The 20672-nt window shown below is 37.3% G+C and overlaps 1 protein-coding gene across 18 annotated transcripts in view; it reads right to left on the bottom strand.

Moving 5' to 3' along the window:
• Window positions 1–20672, bottom strand: part of nav3 (neuron navigator 3) — a 379763-nt gene that overhangs the window by 94545 nt on the left and 264546 nt on the right. For 16 of the 18 annotated variants that reach the window (XM_038281868.1, XM_038281866.1, XM_038281856.1 and 13 more), the window contains 3 exons: window positions 19971–20145; window positions 10929–10997; window positions 4156–4298 (listed from right to left, as the gene is read on the bottom strand). In XM_038281868.1, coding sequence (XP_038137796.1) covers window positions 4156–4298; window positions 10929–10997; window positions 19971–20145 — 387 coding nt within the window. Of the gene's footprint in view, window positions 1–4155; window positions 4299–10928; window positions 10998–13850; window positions 14175–19970; window positions 20146–20672 lie in introns of those variants that run through there. The other 2 variants (XM_038281870.1, XM_038281871.1) reach the window with 2 other exon arrangements.

The raw sequence follows: 20672 nt of genomic DNA, 5'->3' as shown, positions 1-20672 counted from the left end.
ATATGTGTAACTTTGATGTACCGTGTATAAATCAAATGAACATAAGTTTGTGGCTAAATTTGCAAAGAAATGTGGAAAGATCCAGAACATATATACCTTAAGGAAGACAAAGTTTGGCAAGACGAAAAACAGATTTTGCGATTATAAAATATTCCAAATGTTATGAAAGTTCCTTAAATGTATCTTAGAAAGAAATCCCACAATACATGATCCCTGCTTTATATAAGGGATGGATGTATGGATGGATTAACAAGAGGGTTGTATCTTTATACACAGCTAAACTTTAAACTAAAATTAAACACTAGGTGGTATTTTTTTTAATGAAATCAGCTCATAAATCTCTAACCAGACCTATTAGACTACATTTCGTGTCAGAAAACACCTGTTGCTCCCTATCAGGATAATAGAAAAGCAGCAAACCCTCCAATCAAACACAGAGGGACTCAAAAACTAATCTAAAAACATAACAACACAGGATTTAAGAAACACACATGAGCTAAATTATTTTGTTTCGGTTGAAGAAAAATAACCTTTCCTGATGAAGCCAATAGACAATCAGCATCCACAGCCTAGGAAATAAGGTTGTCTAAACATACTGAGGGAGAGGAAGAGTGGAGGAGAGAGACGACAGGGTGACACCATGAAGTTATGCACCAATAGGCTGAGTGTCTGTCTGGCTGTCAGTCAGCCCAGTGAGCAGGGCTCAGCTAGTTCTGAGTCACCACCAGTCTGCTCTGTAATGCCACTTCAGGCAGACAGGAATGGGAGGAGAAGGCTTTGATTCAGCTTGTTGGGCCTGAGACACAAACTGTTTTCTGAATCCTGAAAGCGGAACTTAAAAAGCCTGAGCGTCACGCAGCGCTCAGACTGTTAGGGATTAAAATAACCGAGGCTTAAACGCCGGCTGTGTCTCCTTCTGCTTTAGTGCACACACCTGAGAGCTTGTATGGCGAGGGTCCTGCTGTTTTATCAAAACAGAATAAAAATCTGCTTTTTAACAGCTTCTGAAACATAAGATGGGGGAATTTCAAGGGTCTTTTCCTTATCTTTTTACAAAGTTTGGCAAAAATGGGTTTAGTAAATCGTTTAAAATAAATGCAATATAAAGATCTCTACAACTAGCCTACTTTAAGCAGCAACATGTGAGAAGTAAACAAACAAGGCGTCTATATTTTTATTATTCCCTTCAGGTGGTTTCTACATGTTAATGAAGGAGATTAGAAGCATTAAGGAGATGAAGTGTCTGAGTCCACTCAATTAACCCCACCTTTAGAGATCCTCCATCCCCACCCTGGAGGCTACCACACAGGACCACCTCACTTTAACTTCCATTTAAAGTTGTCATAGCAACCGCATCCCTTGGTGATGTTTTTCTTCTTTTTTTTTTGCCCCAGCTGATAAATAAAATGCCTCTTTTTCTTGATGTTAGACTTTCTAAACATCATTGAGAGAAACCGTCCATAGACCCAGTTAAAAAGCAACAACTGATCGACTGCCATCTGGGGTTCTGTCTCCACATTATATAGACATTAGGCAGCCAGATGGTAAATAATGTTTCTGTTAGAAGGATCCAACAGTTTCCCCTTGTTTAATAATCCAATATTGCACTGATTTCTTGTCCAATTTAAGTTGGTTTTGGAGGGTGGGCAAATAGACCCTTTTTCAGACTTTAATTTATGTTACAAGGACATATACTGTCATTTATTGTTTATTTGTGTGTCTAAAGGCAAATATCAATCAATTCAAACATGATATAGTGGTTTATTAGATTCATAAATATCAATTCTTTAAACATAATTACAATAAGACATTAAAGAGACCTTAAAATAAAAACATGCTACTTTGAAACTTATCTGGAACCACAAGCTGATGTCTGCTGGAGCAAAGATCGAATGTTTCAGCAACAAACACTAGCTGGACTGGTTGCAACACAAAGGACGCAACATCTGTGATGCTGTGGGCCAGGGAAACGGCTTAGAGAAATCTGCTGTTAGAGCAATAAAAAAAATCTTATTCCCTTTACCTTTAAACTGAATGGGTCAAAGTAGCAAAGAAACATTTAAACAGAGATAAAAACAACGTTTTTTAGAATGTGGATCACGTTGAAGGAGGATCTAAAGGAGGAATATTGGTTAAAAATAAAGGAATTAGAAGGGAAGGGAGGAAATAACAACAAAAAAAAAACAATGATGCAAAACCACATGGATGTCTGATTTGATGGGGAGAAATATGTAAAACCAAAAAACAAAGAACTGAACAGAGTGAAATCTTCTGAGGGATGTGAGTGAAACAGCTCTTAGCTCAGGCTTCCTGTATCTGCTCCTCTGTGGACCGTTTTGCCCTGAAGCTCAGAGCTGTGTTGCTGACATTTTCCAGCAATTGATTTCCTTTCCTTTCCTTTGTTGGTACTTTTCTCTTTTTCTTTTCAACCAAGCTAGTTTCATCTCCCCAGAGTGAAGCTTTTCCTCTTCAGTCTTTTTCCTTACAATCGGAAAGTTAGTGTTACAGGTTGACACCACTGTTCTCTGAGAAAGCAGTAGAAATATCAATCTGCTGCTTTTCATCACGTCTTTCACCCTTTTATATGGTAAAACTTTTAAAAGAGGGCAAAATATAAGAATAAATACTTTTTTTTATTACATACTAATATTAACTCTCACAGGTGGAAAGAGCTTTTCCAAAAAGAGTGACACCCCTCTTCATAAGGTGACTTATTTTTGACAGGGCGGGTGCTTTAGTGAGACACTGGTCTCTGAGGTGTTTCTGCCGCATTATTCTAATGTCATAATCAGAACTGGAGAGAATTCAGCAGATTTGTTAAATCTGTAGATGAGGAATACCTGGGATCGGGGCTGACTTGTGGCAGCAGTGCCCTCATGTGGTGAAGATGGAAAATGCAAATGATGTGTCTCTAAGATGCAGTTATGGGAAGAAGGAAATTAGACCAGCTATAAGATCTAAGGGATATTAAATCATGATTTGTTTGAAGTTATTTATTAAAGCATATAAAATGGCATTCAATTCCATTATATTTATACCTATTATTACAAAAATAATAACGATAAAGAAATTCTGTCTGATCACCGGTATCACATTTAAATGTTTGGAATTTTACCAACTCACCTTAGGATATTGCCTCAGGTATATTTTTAATTTTTTCGCACTTCGTTCTTTTTTCGTTTCTAACACATTGTGAGGCTGAGCTCCAGTCAAAGAACAACCTATTTTTTCTTCATCAGTACTTTTCCCCTGGATTCAATGCTGACTTTTTCAACATTTAATATTTAACATTTCCACATAGAGGAATACTTTGGCATACAGAGGTTCATGGTTCTAACAGCCTGGTCCAGTGGATCTATATAAATAAATAAATAAATAGATAAAAGCCCACATCATGACCCCTCCACCACCATGCTGAATGGTTGGTGTCAGATGTTACAGAATTATTGCCTACAATGTACCAAGATCATAGAACTACGAAGCAAGCCCATATTATCACCCCTCCTTCACCATGCTTAAAGCTGTTTAGAGGTCTACTGAGGTAATGTGATATAAAGATCCAAATTTCAAATTTGTTATTTAGTTTATTCATTTTTTATTATTTTTATATTATTATTTTTATAATATATAAAAAGACGCAGAGAGAAGACTTTATTTCTTATCTTTTTTAGCATGTATTTTATTATTCATTTTAATTATTATTCATCAAAAAAAGACAGAGGTTTATTTTTTCTTCTATTTAGTCATGCATTTTTATTATTATTCAATAAAAAGGGACACAGAGAAGATGTTTTATTTTTCTATCTATTAAGTTAATTATTATTTACTATTATTTACTCTTAATATCTTTTATCTATTTATTTGTTTAATTTTTATATATATAAAAAAGAAACATAGAGGCTTTTTAAAAATCTATTTAGTTATTTATTTTTACTATTATGTATATGGAAAACTGAAATTTGAGGCTTTCTCTGACAAACCGTTCAATCAGGATATGCTTTATAAAAAAATAAAATAAAATTGCCAAGTCCAGTAGAATTTGTTTGTAACATTGATCCAAACTATAAAGACCACACATTTTAAAATCTGAAAAGAAAATCTTTTTCTTTATTTTCTCTTTGTGTTTGTTGAAGCGTCGTCTCCAACATTCCTCACCTCTATCGTTGCCGCTTGCATACTGGAGAGGCTTGCTCTTGTCGATGCTGTTGAAGCTCTGACTCCGGCGGTTGAGGTTGGATGAGCCTGGGCTTCTGGATGCCCCGCCGCCTGCAGCGGGTACTCTGGACGGCCCTGGTAACCTGGACAACCACAGAAGAAAGAAGCGGTTCACTGTTAAAGTAAAGAAGAAACCATGGAAACCAAAGCTTAAGTAACATCTAACACCAGGAAACGAAATCTGGTTTCCCTTTATTGGACCATAATATTATAAGCAACTCACTGAACAGGAAGCCCCACGTAAATGTTCTTCTGCTTCAAAGTTATTCTCCTCATTTTGTCTCATAAAAAAAGATTCCCCATAAAACACGATGAGGTTTGTGTTTAAAATATGAAAAAATATGCAAAGGTTTAAGGAGGAAGAGACATAACAACCAAAGATGATAAAGAGAAATCACAGATCGATGTATCAGAGGAAGGGTTGTTTTTTTAGTCGGGGAGAAAGAGGCGTTAAAACACAGAGTTTAGATAACAGGATGTGCTCAATACAACAGCGGAGCTTGAGGGAGAGCCGCTCCAGTCTGTTGTGGTAAAAGAAATATAATCACTGATTTGCACAAGGTTTGGTGTTTTACAAAAAAAATACTAATATTCAATTCAATTAATTTTATTTATATAGCGCCAATTCCCAACACATCATTTCAAGGTAATTTACAGTTCACCAGATCATACAGTCAAATTGATTCAAAGTTTTCTATCTAAGGAAAACCAGTTGATTGCATTGACTCAAATACAATCCCTCACAATAAGCATGCTTGTAACAACAGTGGAGAGAAAAAACTCCCTTTTACCAGGAAGAAACCTCCAGCAGAACCAGGCTCAGTGTGAGCGGCCATCTGCTGAGGCCGACTGGGGTTCAAGGAGACAGAAGCAGAGATACAAAAAGCAGCTGTAAAAGGCGGCCCCGTCCAGGAAACACACAGCCAGGCAGACGAGCTCCGAGCCAGCTCACATGTCAGAGGGTGAAGAGAGCACATCCAGCCAGTCACAGTCAGAGAAACAGGAATACACTGGAAAACAGGCTGATCTCAAACATCTATAAACAAGCACAGTACAGCTTCTGCCTACAAATGTATTGAAATCCCTTGTCAGATGTGTTTTAGCTCTTTTCTATTAGTCCAGCTGGAATTCAGATTAGAATCTAATCGGCTTAAGATTAGGGTAATGGAAAAGAGGCCTATAAATGTAACTCATTTAAAGCCTCTAAATTTGATCGAACTCCTCCAATAGCTTTGACCCATTGCCTTGAAATTTGGTACTTTTGTTCAAAAGGCATGCTGAATTTAAGTTATTAAAATAGCAAGTTTTTGTTATTGCAGAGAGAGTGAAGCTAGGCCTCGAAATATTACGTTATATCAAAAAACACCCAAAAATTTACATTTACATAGCTTCTACAATGAACATTGCAGAGACACAAAACCTTCTGTGATTTATCGACGTTTAAACAATCAAAACACATATGGAAACATAAAAAAAATATATGTTCTTTTATGATAAGAAGGAACTGACTGCTATAACTCTAAAGTCGTTTTTTCTCTGATTATTGAAAAGGCTATAAATGATTTAAATCATAACATTTGGAAAAGTAAAACAAAAAACATTTTTGAAAAAAATCCCATTGGGAATAAAGTTATGGCTTGAATGAAAATTATTTCAAACTAAATCTGGGAATGTTGGGATGGAAAAATCAGCAGGCTGAGAATCCCCCACATCATGATGCTGCCACTGCTAAGCTAAAGTGTTTGTTTTTCTCTTGTGTAAAGAAACAAAAAGTTGAGAATTCACTTAACTTCAGGAAACCTTAATGCGAACACAGCCTTTTCTTCATGATGCCTGCTGGCTCTATTAAAGCTTTCATTAAAACATGTTTAAAACATGTCCTTTTTACAAAAAGGACATGTTTTAGGAGTACAGGACTAATAACTGTCTTTAGACAGATTCCTCCACCTGAATTATGTTGGGCTTCAGATAAAGAAAGATTAGAGAAAACAAAAATAAGATACAGAAACTACATAAAATTGTTGTGACCAAAAAGAAAAAGTAAACATACTATGGGTTAACTTCACTGCCTAAAATCCATTTAATTTGAACTAGATTTAAATCTAGCAGCCTCCCACCTTGGTTTGCCTCACTGCAGCTGGAGAACTTTATTCCTCCCAGGGGAGAATTTCACAAATAATCAAATTAAAAAGCTGCCGGTGTTGTATGACAGCTTGATTCAGCATATAGACTTCATCAGATGCTTTACTGCATTAATTTAATGAATTGGCAGCCTCACCAGGGACCACCAAAGGTTATTCTATGACAGGTCAGGTAATTATGCAGCACAGAGAAGATGGACTCGGCTATTCTTCCTTTTTCACGGCCTGATTTTTTCATAACATTCTCTAGAAAACTGAAAAAAACATTTTCCATTCCTGGTGAGTTTATGTTGGAAAGATGTGCTGATGGCTCTGTGAGATAATCGATTCATTATGCTGCAAATGTCACCCGCGTCTGTATCGCAGCTGGGGAGGAGATGTAGGTGGAGAACGCTGCAGACCCCTGAACAGAAAACCGATATGATGCACTCTAATTTTTTCACGTTAGGACACAGCTAACCAACCATCACAACAGCAGAAGATAAATGTCTTCACTGCTTTTTGACCGATTTAGCAGCTGTAGTTGGTTTGCTCTACGACATGCATGATTGGCTTTTTTGTGAAAAAGACGTTTTGTTTTTCAAATTTCGTGTATTTCCCACAATCAGACATGTCCTTGTCTGTTCTGACCAGGAAATGAGGAAATTATTATTTCATATCTAAATTTAAAATCCTTGCTGATTGGAGTTGTAACCACCTGCTCTTTTTACTTTAATTTGCAGCTTCCCATTTACCAGAAAGATCCCCCAGTTTGTCAGGTTACTGTAAACAATCCAGGCCCCCTTTACTCTGTTACACATGAATAAAATACACTGCAGCCAAAGGTTTATATATGCTACTTAAATGCAATAATTATGATGTGATCCCTAAGGTAAATTATCTATAATACATAGATGCAATATTAATCTATTATTTATCTAATACATCATTCAAATCTTAAAAATGCAATTAAATTGTAAAATGCAATAATTGGTGAATTAAAAACGTAAATGTCATTAAAATAAATTTAAACATTAATATAATTGCTTTATATTTATAGAAGTAATTCTACAAATTTTTCTTTTGTGTCATTTATAATTTTGCCTTTTGTTGGTTTACGTTATTCTGTCTTTTCAATTTTTATCCTTTGTTGACTATTGCTTTGAGGCGGTCTGCATGGTTTTGGAAATTTTTTTGTTTTTGTTTTTGTTTAGGGTTTTATTTTGTGTGACTCTTAAAATTCAGTTAGTTCCTGGTTTTCAATTAGATTTCACTTGTTTTTTTTTTTTTTTTGCTTCCTAGTTTTACTCATATTTGGTGTTTGTTGGTTATGTTTAGTCTTTTCTTTCTAGTTTTGTGTCATTTATTAATGTGGTTATTTTTATATTAAGTTACTCCCTGGCTTTATGGGTATCTAATCTTGTCCCGTCTTTTCCCTGTTGTCTAGTTTTAACTTGGTTGCTCTTTGTTTCTTAGTCAGTAGTCTCATTTCCTTTTTGTGCCATCCCAGTTCTTTCTGATTATATTGAAGCCCTGTTGTATTTGCTGCTTACTCTGCATTGCTTCCTGGTTCCACTCTTCTTTCCCCTCAGTTCCCTTCTAGCTCCTTCTGTCCACACCTGCTCCCAGTTAGTGAACTACTCCATTTTTTCTCCCCTAGTATATGTACTTTTTCTCTGCAGTTGCTCATTGCTGGTTTGTCTCCATTTCATCCTGTAAAAACCTCCTTAGTTATTCTCTATTCTAGTTCCTGTGTTTCCTGCTTTATTGCTATTTGATTTATGTGTCTGTTGCCACCACCTTCAATAAATCAGGGAGAACCAATCTCTGCCCTCACCTCTGCATACTGGCTCTGTCTACCAACTCTACAAATTCTGACAAATTAGCCGCTATTAAGCTTTTTATAAGCTATTACTAAACGGTTTATAAGCGTTTATTAAAGCATTAATAAGCTATCAAACTATTAATAAGCTGTTATCAAAATCGTTAAGTTGTTGGATCACTGAAATATTAAACAAGCATGAGGATGGAGGCGCACTGGTCAGATGAGACCAAATGTTTCAACTTTTAGGCAAATATCTACAATGTTTTGTGAGGTGTAACAATTATTCCTGTATCACCCTAAAGCAAAAGTTATTATGGATGGTGGTAGGTTTGCTACTTTCTATCCCAGATATAATTAACATGCTGAGCACAAAACTACAATATTCCTTAGATGCAGGAAAAGAATGCCACCAACATGCAGAAGACAAGTCAATCAACCGTTTAGCTGTATGAATTAGCAACCCTTGGGTCATGTGCTAAGCCTACCTAAATGCAGAGGGCTGCAGCCAGAAGAGCATGAAACATATGGACAAGTTCTGAACAGCTAAAGCGTTTAAGATCACTGAATGTCAGCAACTTTGTCAGCTGTTGGAAATCTTTCAATCTATGAAAAAGAGAAAGGCTAGACGATGATGAAATCAAAAGAAAATAGACAAAAAGAAGCAACAGAGGAAAGGAGAAAACAAATGCAATGATGGAGGATAATTTGTTTTACAGAGACGAAGGGGGAAAAAAAAGAAATAAAATTGGAATATAGGAGAGACAAAGCGAGGCAATTCAGATGGAAGGCAAAGAAAACTCCTTTCATCAGAAGACGCTTTCATCTTCCAAACTACAGGCCTGATGAAGCATCAGCAAAAAAAGGCCTGGAGGGAAAACGCTAATAGAATTTCAGCTCAGTGGGTGGAAAGACTGAAGCCTGTCAGTCATCAGTTACATACAGAAGATTTGGTAGTGAGTCCAAGACACAAACCAGATTATCTGACAAAAAAAAAAATAAAATCATTTTGTCTTTAAGACTGGAACATGTGTTGGCCACACAGCTGCAATGGCGCCGGATTGATGCCTGCAGATGACCAACAAACTGTCAAACATCACCCCCTGTTGCTTTCATGATAAACTTTACGGCCCAAACAAAACTATCATATGACAGAAATCATTTACCGCAAAGCAAAGGCTGGATTATGGGGGATGGATTACAGCAGGTAACGGTGAGCAGGACTATAGTGTGACAAGTGACGATCAAAGAAAGGATTAAAGCTGCAGGACAAACAGCAGCATCATCTTTGACTGCTTTTTTTTTTACTGATATCAAAGTATCAATAAACCCCATCTGGGAATCCATGCGATGGAGGCAAACCTACGGCATGAACTAACCTTTTCTTACGTACAGTGATAAGAAGTAAATATGAATCCATTGTTGTTGCAAGCAAAAAAAAAAAAAAAAAAAAAAAAAAAACACAATTATAAATGGGTATCTCAAAAGAGGGGAATCCAAAAATTAAACTTAAAAAAAAAGGTTTTAATAAAAAGAGATTTTGAGAGTTTTTGGACCAATAGAAGTGTGTCAAATTGAAGAGAATGTAATCTGGGAAACGCAATTTTAAAAGCATGCAAGTCGTCAAACTCGATCTATAAAACGGAAATCAAAAATAGAAAACCTAAAATATGTAAAACAAAAATTAAAAAGAACATTTTGAAATCCTTAAAAAGAATTTGAAAGCAAAATTTTGAAAAAAGGTGACACAAAAAAGTAAAAAAAAAAAAGTTAATATTAAATGAGAATATTACAAATTAAAAATACTGAATCTGTTAATGTCCTTTTGTGAATGAGAACCTGTCAGATTTGTTGATCCAAGTCCTCCATGATGGCTCAGAGGTGACTAGACAAAGTCCTAAAAAGTCCTTTCACATTCATGCAGTGCCAATTTATATGTTAAATGTTTATATTTGATCAACTTTTAACATCTCCACAGTGTTTCTTTGGATGTTTTTTGATAACCCATAACGAATCTCTCAACATCATGTTGCATTGTAAAGCTAAAATGTATATTCTGGTCTTCGTTCTGGTAAAATGTTGTTACTTTTTGTGATCAGTTTAGCCACAAAGATCCAATGAAGAAGAAAAAACATTTGATTGGAAATGTGCAGCCTAACTGAATTTTTATGAGCTTTTCCCTTTTCAATATTAGTGAATTAAACCAAATCTGATTCCCTTATCTGGCAGACAGATCCATAAACCAATCCATCTGCTAAATGTGCAGCTTGGGGTCCAGAGTTTTAGATTTGTGGTGAACATTCAACGTGTTTGCCTTACTGAGGCTCAGCTGCCCCATAAAAGACTGTATTCATGTCAGCCAATAGGGGGCAACCTTAAGCAAGCGTTGGACTTGCCTGGTTCAAAAGAAAATGAAATTCATTCATGAATTCAGCCAACTGGAAAACATAACAGGCATATTTTTCTGTAAATCTTTTATCTTTTTTAATATGACTTAATTTTCAATTAAATGTTGTTTATTTGCTGCTAGCTTTTGGATGTATGTAGGGAGGGAGGAATAAATCAAAGCTGAAACTTCCTGCTGAAGAATCTTCTGGCAAAACGCTTAATCTCTGTCAGGTGTTGCATATCTGACCCTAACAACCTTTGACCTCTAGCTGGTTATAATAAGGAGTATCATGAAAACATGAAGAGCACAGGTGCAAACTAGAAAAAACACCTTTTCAGCGAGAGAGAAATGATGTTCGAGTAAGTAGAGAGAAGAGTTTTACCTTGTGTTTTTCTTCTGTGGTGATCCTATTCCACTGTGGCCTGGAGGACTTGCATATCGTGCTGTAAGACTGTGAATAGACCAGAGAAAAAGATAAATATACTGTTAAGCACGGTCAGATGAGGAGTGAAAGCAGGAGTTCTCTTAATCCCTATCTAAATGTAATAACCTGAACTAGTGCAACCCTTTGGATAGAGGCAGAGAGAGAAGCAGAGCCAGGTGAAAGGAAAACATGAAGCACGTGGTGAATACTGTTAGCATGCCAGGGAATATTTCTTTGATTTTTCACATGATAGCTCACACATGTTGGTTAACTGCAAGCGTATGACTAAGCCAATAACATCCCTAAATCCATTTATAAAAGAGCCAGAAAAACTTTCACAAACAGCTTTGCGGTGGCATCCTTTGAAGAAAACCCCAAAACACACAGCACAGAAGGAAGGGGTGAAGGAAATGCCCAGAGCGCCAGTCACAGTTAGTCACTCAGAGAGATGGGAATTACTGTAATTCTGCATGTTTTAGGCAGGCCGCCTTCTTCGTGTTTGACAGGAATCACTTTGGCAACATGCAGAACTGTTTTTTTGAGTAACGTTAATGACATCCTGTAAACAACAAAGTGAGTGAAAAGCGGCAAGCTGAACTAAATTCTTTTGAAAATGAGCCTCATGCCGTCTTTCATTGAGTGCATCAAAGAAGAATACGCTGTATTGTCCAATAGTTGGAAAACGGATTTTGGGCAGTTTTGTTAAAGACAAAATTCTCCATCCCACTCTGAAATATCTCAAGAAATTTGCCCCACACTTATAAAAAGTTCTGAGTATGCCAACTTTGACACATCTACAAATCTTAGAACCTTTACGAAATGAGGCAAATGTTTTAAGGGTAGTTGTTTTACTATCCCAAATGACCTTAGTGGCAATGATAGCTGCCCCCATGACTCCTTGACCTCTGCTTCCCTGATGAAATATATGTCACGTATGATGAGCAGAACCTCAAAGTGCTCCCTCCACCACTGATCTATATCTGGTTTTAAGGTCAATAGAAGAGCAGAGTGTCTAAGACAGTATTTGTCAGAAGTACTTCCTCTCAGTTAGGGCACCTGACATGCTTTGCGTTCAACAAAAAATTCTAGATTCTAACTTATAAAGGATTGCGTAGGATTTTTACTAAAAATCTACGTACCTCCAAAAGGTCTACACACCCAAATTCAACCAGAAATGGTCCTGAAAGTCATTGTCTATTAAATATGCTGGCTGATTAATGGTATTTCATTTTTAAATACAGGAGGCCCTGGGTTCAAATCCCGGGGTGGCAAGCTGCCAGTATGGGACTAAAGGCAATACCCTTCATGCTAATGCCTACTTTGTAAGTCGCTTTAGGTAAAGGCATCTGCTAAATACATAAAAATTGCAGTTTGACTGAAACAGGCATAGATGTGTTGGAGTGTGAGGTATGAAGTTGGAAAAAAAAAAATTTGGTACATTGGGAAATTATGTATCCAGGTTACGGGTCCTGTTTTATGTGTATGCAAGCAAGTCCCATTCTCCTGGACTTGAAGAACTCTTCACTAACCTACGCTTTTGCCTTTTCAACTAAGCAAACTAAGACATGTCTGGTGCTTCAATGGCTGCAAGCTTCCACCGCTCTTCTACAACCAACCCCTTGCACTTAAATTTGGCAAAACTCTTTCAGACTGGAACTTCCCTTTAGACCAGAGGTCTTCAAAGTTTTCTGAGCCAAGGACCCCCAAACTGATGGCGAGATGGAGCAGGGATCCCTAATTATACATATTGTATGAAATTGTGTTATATCAAACTGGTCCTATAGTCAATCTATTACAGATGGAGTCATGTAACAACAGTAATTTCTCCCTGGGATTATAAAAGTATTTCTGATTCTGATTCCTCATTGATGGGACAGGTGTTGTGAATGAAACGGTGCCCAGCTTGAAAGAGCTCCTGTCTGTAGCTGAATGTGTGCATTGTTGACTGAAAGACATCTTCTGCCTCCATTTATCTGTTTACTACAGTGTTAAATTCATGTTAATGTGTATTTAAAGACATTTTAATTAGTGGAAAAAATTGCAGGGGGGAATATAAAACAAAAGTCTAATCAACCAAAACTTTTGCAATCCCCATGCAGTATCTCTATGAACCCCCAAGGGCAGGGGTGCTCAAGTCCAGCCCTCAAGAGCTACCATCCTGTAACTTTTAAATGCATCTCTTCTCTAACACACCTGAATTGAAAGGCTCAATCCCCTCATTCAGCCCATTAGAGGCATCGTAACGAGCCATTCATTTGATTCAGCTGTGTTAAAAATGGGGTCTGCAACCCCCTCCTGTTGAAAACCTCCGTTCTAGACTGACATATCACAGCTCACATGATACTGGAACTAAAGAGTTACAGGAAATCTTTGCAACCTGCAAGATGGCATGGAGTAGCAAGAAATGCTTTAATGAATAAATGAGTAAGAGGATAATTATGTTCTATCTTACTGTTAATGTTATGGCAACCAAATGAATGCTGGCCAAGCACATGAAATCATTATTATGCTAATCAAGGCAAAGTTACCCTATTGGCATTTTCTTAATCAAATAGCATCTTCTAGATCTAAACTATTAGAATGAGGGCTTATCTGGGATATACCAGGTAGAAGACAATAAAAAGGACATTAGTTCTGGGTTGAAGGAGTAACAACAATTTACACCGAATTTAGAGTTTAATTTGCACATAATGTCATTAAAGGAGTTGAAAAGACACAAGACTTTTTGTTTTGAGTATTTTTTTTATATTTGTCTTTAATGGTGTGGGCAATATGTAACAATTTTGATTAAAGCTCTGAAAGTTGAGCATGAAAAAGTTTAATGCAAGTTTAATGTAGGAAGAAATAACAGTTAGATAAAACAACAAAACAACCATTTACCAGTTCATGATGCCAATGATTAATCCAGTGTCCAAATTTTGCTCAGTGATTTCCAAAAATCCAAACTCTGGATGCTCTGACACACATGCAAACAGCTCAAGCCGTAACTACCTATGAGAAGGCTCAGTCTTCACCAAGATGTTAGCCCTCCCATGTGCCAAACTCTTCTTCTTGTCACGAGAAACAGCAGTTGGTAGGCGTGAGGATCGCCGTACCAGGGGGTCAACCCGTTCACCCCGAGACATAATGAATTAACGACGGAGGGTGTGCTGTGCGCTGCTAGGCCTGGTCCCCCCAGTCCTCTAAAGCTCTGAAGCTTCCTGTGGCTCCAGGCTGTCCAATAGGGTGTTCCCCTTTGACACACACTTAAATACACAAATATCTCATCCTCTGCCCCGGAGACACCACTGAGGCCAGCAGGTGCTGTCTATAGAAAGCTTGCCATACTACAACTGTACATGATAAGTATGGCAAATGTGACTCCATATCTGGATCTATGAATCTGCAGAAGTGATCATTTGATAAGATGAAATTCTTAAAATAAGTTTGATCTAAACAATAAATTATTCAAGGAGCTGATTAGAGTTTAAAATAATAGTTAAAATACATGCAGTGTTTAAAAGAATCTGTAATTATTGCAGAAATTCAGTCTGATATTATAATTTTCATCTCTGTCAAGACATCAAACCAAGAATTAATTTCCTTTCCAGATTTAAAATTGGGGTCTTAAACATAGACTCAAGATTAAAAAGCCTTTTCATGAACCAACGATTTTCAGTTTTAGTCCTTGTTGTCCTTCAACATTTATATGTATCCTTGGTCAAACATACTGGAACCATATATTTCAAATGATTGAAATCAAAGTCGTGTTTTTCTTGAAATAAGGGGGATTTTTTTCTTGAATTAAGCAGGTACGGGTGATAGTGCCAATGGAACAAGAAAATTTACACTTAAAGTAAGAAAAAACAATTGCATTTTCTTATTTCAATTGCACAATATCTAATTATGAGTAAAAATACTCTAGAACCATTGGGAAATCATTTCATTTAGTTTCTCAAATTAAGGGTAAATACACTTATTTAAAGAAATGTTTAATATTTAATTCTTGCAGTGTATGGCTGAATTCCTTGCTCAGACATTTTCTCGAGATTCCTGCCAACGATACGTTCGATCCAGGTGTGGAACAGGATACTGGGTCTGGAGCTGGGGTGGATCTAGAGGGGAGGTCATGGCCCCCTGGCCACCTCTAAAGCAGTTCTCCGTTAAGCCTCATAGTGGCAACAGTTATTCCATAATGTGGAATTTCCTACTTTGATATTTTAAGCCTTCTCTTCTCACTTCTAGTTCCGGTTCATCAGCTCTCTGAGTTCCAGATTCAACTTCCTGTGATTCTCCTCAATAAACCTGTTTAACTTTCCCTTGGTTCTCTGAGTGGTTTTCTGCATGTGGGTCAGATCACTTAAAAGCATCATGACAAGGGGAGAGTATGCCTCTGCAGTCACCTGCTACCTACCATATATGATCTAGAACCATAAATTAATTCAAAATGGCACTAATGCATAAATATGCGCAAAGCTTTATCTGCAGGGAACCTAATGAAAATCTGGTCTGTCTGGAAAATATAGATTTAATTTTCCTATCCTTTTATTTCCATCAGTATAGAATCAACATAAAATGGTTTTGGTACTGAATTATTTGGAACCGCCACTGGTCAGGTACCATGCTAATGTGGCCACCTCTGAAAATCCCTTAGCCACCTCTCCGCCACTGGTCTGGAGGAGATGTTTTTCTCTACAAATCGTATGTTGCCAAACAATGGGAGCTGGACACCATACTTTAATTTAAAGGAAAATATGGTAAAATTGGTAAATGGCTTGTACTTGAATTACTAATAAATTTAGTCAGGGGACTCCAAAGTGCTTTAAAGTAGATCACTATGAGGTTGCACTCCTTCCTGTTGGAATACACATTTAGAGCTACACGTTTTCCTAAAAAAAAAAAAAATTATATATATAGTGATACAGGAATATCTATTCGGGTTCCGAGGTAAGACTAGAACACCTCATATGCCTGCATAACCCAACCACCCATTTTAATCCAAGCGATGCCCATTGGGCTTTGTTCGTTGTTTTGACTTTCAGAAACATTTGTATTTTCCTACAAAACCCTTTCAAGCCCATAAAGCCACACTAATACTCTGTGGGGTTGTTTTAGAGTCTCAGATTAGTTCCAGTCAAATATTATTCATACCCTTCACTGCTCTATCAGCAGTGTCTGAGGCTTCTGCGCTCGATAGTCTGAATCAGAGATCTTTGCAGCTGTTTTTGTTGGTTCAACAGTTCAACCTTACAGTAGAGCTTTTTGGCAGAAAGTCAGCTCAGCAGTACGGAGGCAGTAAAAGGAAAGAGGTTTGGCCTTGTGTGATGTAAATAGACAGAGCGGAGCATCTAAAGGAAGGTCTGCCATGCCACACATAAGCAGCATTCCCCTGAGCAGATTCTGTTCCTCCGCTGTTCCTTTGGCAGGACCATGCTCTCTGCATGCGTAAAATCCTCTCCATAAGTTCAGTTGCCCTCTGTTTATAAGCAGAGGTGGGTCAGCAATAGGATCTCGTCAGCTTCCATCTGTTTAGGGTAGAGGGGTTGGAAAGCTGGGGTCAGTGGCATGCGTTTTAGTGTCAGAGGTTATCAGGGGAACAGCTGGAGACGCTTTTCACACACATGCACATGGTGCACAGTTTAGATGGTGGGAAAGTTGAGCGGATGCCTCATTAGCGTTGTTTCGAAATGATGTATTTGCTGAATAAAGTGGAATAGATTGATTCAGTCGAGGTGTTTGTGCAGCACGCTGCTTCGTTTCCACATATTCTCTTTCCCTTCTTTGTCTCTCCAGCCCCCCCGGACTAATCGTTCTGGAGGTCGAAGCAAATGTCAAGCGGACAATCGTGTCTGTCTGCTATCAACTCAGCTGATAATCTGTGAATCTTTAGGAGCAAATGGCTCTTTGACCTTTCAACTGAAAGAGCATGTTAGCGGGTAACATGATCTTTAAAACCTTCAATGTTCACGGATTAATTGTTCCAATTTTTATTTTCTTGTATTTCATGACACTTCACTAGTAGCTAATAGACAGGAAATGGTGTCTACATCACACACAGAGTTATTGATTGGCTAAATCGGGGGGGGGGGCTGTATGCATGCAAAGAAGACAGCTTAACATAGAAAAGATATCTAGTGTTTTTGTTATAATGTATCTACTAGACTGGGTGTGTGCAACCTTTCATATCCAAAGAGCGATTTTCCACTGAGTCAGACTATGTACAAGTCATTTAGAGCCGCAAAATATAACATGACTTTTTAATCAAAGAAAACATATTATCAAATATGTGTCGTAGGCAATCTTTCCCCATCTTAAACAGCTGAAAGTTTATTGGTATTTTTAGCTTTTAAAATAATGATAAAACACGTAATTTCAAAGCTATTTAAAAGAAAAATGGCTCTAAAAACGTATTTCAGATTCCTTTCATGTCATTCTATTTTAAAGATTCAGTTCAAATATTCTTTATAAAAAACACTAAAGCTCCTAAAACTGGTGTTTGCAATTAAAGTATATTAGTTCTTCATATATATATATATATATATATATATATATATATATATTTTTTTTTTTTTACTTCTATTAAAAGCCATTATACAGGGTCTAAAAAGCCACACCCAGCTTTGGAGCCGCAGGTTGCAGACACCTGCATAAAAATTAAAAGTAGGCTCGGTAACAGTCGGCAATATGTCACGAGAACTAATAATTTTATTTTGCTTTACATTTAAAATATACTTATAGGAGAATCTAAAAAGGCTGAAATAAAGCTGAATTTTGCTCATTTCTGAAGAGGCAAAGCAGTTAACATGTTTGAAATAAACATTGCAATGTTCAGATTAAAATCTCGCTGGTTCTAAATTACCTTGAAAGCTCAAGAGTAGAGTTTATACCAAAAGCTTTTGCATTCTAAAACACAATATCACAATCTGAATATGTGGGTTTGGACCAAACAGAGACTGAAAGGAGGAGGTGGTTTGAAAGGATTGGGTTGTTTTCCATTCTCTAACATTTTATAAAAATGTGTAAATGGGCAGAACACATTGGAAGAAATCAGAAATCTGTAGCCCTAATTTTAGTAACTAAAGCTTATCCCGCAAACACCAAACATTAAGAAGTTGTTTTTTAAGCTAAATCTAGTAGGTCCATTTGAATCCAGTTTGTGTGGGTTGTATTTTTGTGTTTTTCTCTCCCTCCACCAACAGGTGGTGCCCTGTTCTCGTTGGTCTTCCCGCACACCTGCGGCTGGTTGGCTCATTACTGACAACTATTTGAGCGATGGACTGTCACTACCTCGACGCCAGAGTGTTTGCCAGTTTTGGGTACTCTAGCCAAGCTGAGATTAGCTTAGTCTAATTGAGTCTTTGTTTCACTGAGCCTAACTGAGTTTTTTGTCTTTGCCTTTCGGCAGGAAGTCCTATGAGCTGGATGTTTTGGCCTTCTACCCCTGGAAGGATTGTTTGAGTCTCACACTGAGCAGGGGATCAACCTCCACAAGTTCCGGTTCACCAGTACACAGAGTTTCCTGAATCCAACCCCCATTCATTTTACCCTGGTTCTTTAAGTGGTTTACTGCATGTGGGTCAGATCTCTTAAGAAAATCATAACAATAATTAAATGTAGAGGTTATTTGGACCTAAATCATTTAATCTTTTCAACCAATTTTTGCTTGGTGGGTATTTTCCCAATGTGAGAAATTTTAAATGTTTTTTAAAAGAAAATAAAACAAACCATTCTATAAATGCATTAATGGTATGACTACTTCTATCAGACTCTTTTATGTATGACTAACCAAACAATGCGAGGTACTATATTCTAAATGAAAACACATTGGTGACTAAAAAAAGGCATGTTTTGTTTTTTTCCCTCAAGGGTAAAGCTAGAATTTATGTTTAGATCTTTCCAACAAATTCCCCCCCGTCATCTGTTAGTTCAGATGGTATTAGACAAGAAATATGCTCAAGGCATCAGCAAGTATGTTGTAAGCCATTTGTGGTGTCATATCATCAATCAAAGATAGATACATTTATGTCTTTAAAATTTCTTATCTAAATGCAAAATAAACTTGAATAGAAATAGAATGTAAGTATAGACAGGCGAGATATTAGGGTGGAGCTGGATGACAGACATGCCTACGTGTTTTGAAGCTTCCCAGCTGCTATTTTGAATCAGCCTCACCATTGGTCTCCAGCCCATTAATGGCCATGATTTGTGATAAGAAATACTTGGAGGAAGTGTAGAGTAGGAGCTTTCTTTCAACAAGGTGATCAGCAATGTGCAGCTATAAGTGAGGGAGGGACTTTAAGGGTTCATTATACATAAGTTTGTTTTTTTCTTTTTAAAGTGTTGCAGCTCTTGAGCAGTAAATGTTCATATCAGCTTTCTAAGCTTGTTGAGCTACAAGCTGTGGGGAGAACTCTTAAAAAACCAGAAAGACATTCAAAACCTTAATGTATGTCTGTAGAGAAATTACCTTTATTTCCAGACACAGTTCTTTCCTTATACATGCAGACAGATACTGAACAAAGATGCAATGAAAGGCAATGAATAAAATTCAAAACCTTATTACCCAACCTACACCGTGCTAAGACAAATGCAGTTTCCAAGCAAATTTACACTAGTACATACAAGAATACATATTAAGTTTTCTCATGGGCAGTATCCTGCAGAGTAGTGAGTTTTTTAGCCATAGTGTGCATCGTTGTGTAAACCTGAATGAATTGCTGAATTAAGAACATTTTTGTTCAACTCTAAAAACAGCTCACTGAGAAAATGGAAATTCTTGGGATTTTTCATGTTTTTTGCTAAAAGCTTGTCTCGTTTTGTTATTATAGGTCCAGGATTTTACTTTATGCCATTCGTATGATTTTTAATCTGCAGTAATTTGTGTGAAAAAAGGTCTTCCATCTATTTAAATCCTCACTAACTGTGATTTTCCTCTACAGTTAGGCCTGGGATGGAAGTGAACAAGCAATTTCCAATTCAAACCTCTTTGGTATCACCTGGAGAATGAAGAGAAGAACCAACCTGGACTGCATATCTTGTGTTTTGAGGCTGCTGGTGGATGGTGCGGTACTGCTGGGCTGCTGGCTGAGCTCCACCAATGACTGATAGTACTGCTGCTGTTGCTGCTGCTGCTGCTTGTAGCGTGAAAGGATGAAGAAGAGGCCAAGGATGCTCTTTAGGTTGCCATTTCTGATCTCTGGAAGAACAAAGTGGATAGAAGGGGTGAGTAGCTGTGACATTTAACAAGCTGGCCTTGCATCTATGTACTGCTGCGGGGCAAAGAGGTTTACAGCTGAGTAGAGTCAAAGCACGTTCATTAAATTAAGCCCAATCTGCAAGTGAAAGCAGTGCAGGAGTTTGTTTTTCATTATTCCACGACTGAAGTGGTGTCTTGTGACAGTTAGGATAAATATTTTCCGTCCTCTGTATTGTGTCTTTCAAACAGCATGGAATCAGCATGTGCTGATTTTTTAAAAAAGGCCTCTTGGGGACGGAGAGCTAGAGAGCAGCTGTTGTGCAGCTAACATAGGGATGAACTGTAAATGAACCATTACCCACAAGCATTATCTGCTGAAGATGACTCCACTACTCAGGAAAAATTATTTTCATTATTCAGTAAATTATTGTTGAGCGGGTATTTTTTCCGGCGTGCTATATGTGAAAGACCAAGACGTAGCTGCCAAGATCCAATTGGAAAATTGTTTAAAAGAAAAATATCTGCAA

The sequence above is a fragment of the Cyprinodon tularosa genome, unplaced genomic scaffold (genome assembly GCF_016077235.1).
Source record: "Cyprinodon tularosa strain WSP-4 unplaced genomic scaffold, ASM1607723v1 ctg177, whole genome shotgun sequence".
Taxonomy (NCBI): domain Eukaryota; kingdom Metazoa; phylum Chordata; class Actinopteri; order Cyprinodontiformes; family Cyprinodontidae; genus Cyprinodon; species Cyprinodon tularosa.
The sequence above is the reverse complement of the archived record's forward strand: the minus strand, read 5'-3'. Positions and strand labels throughout refer to the sequence as shown.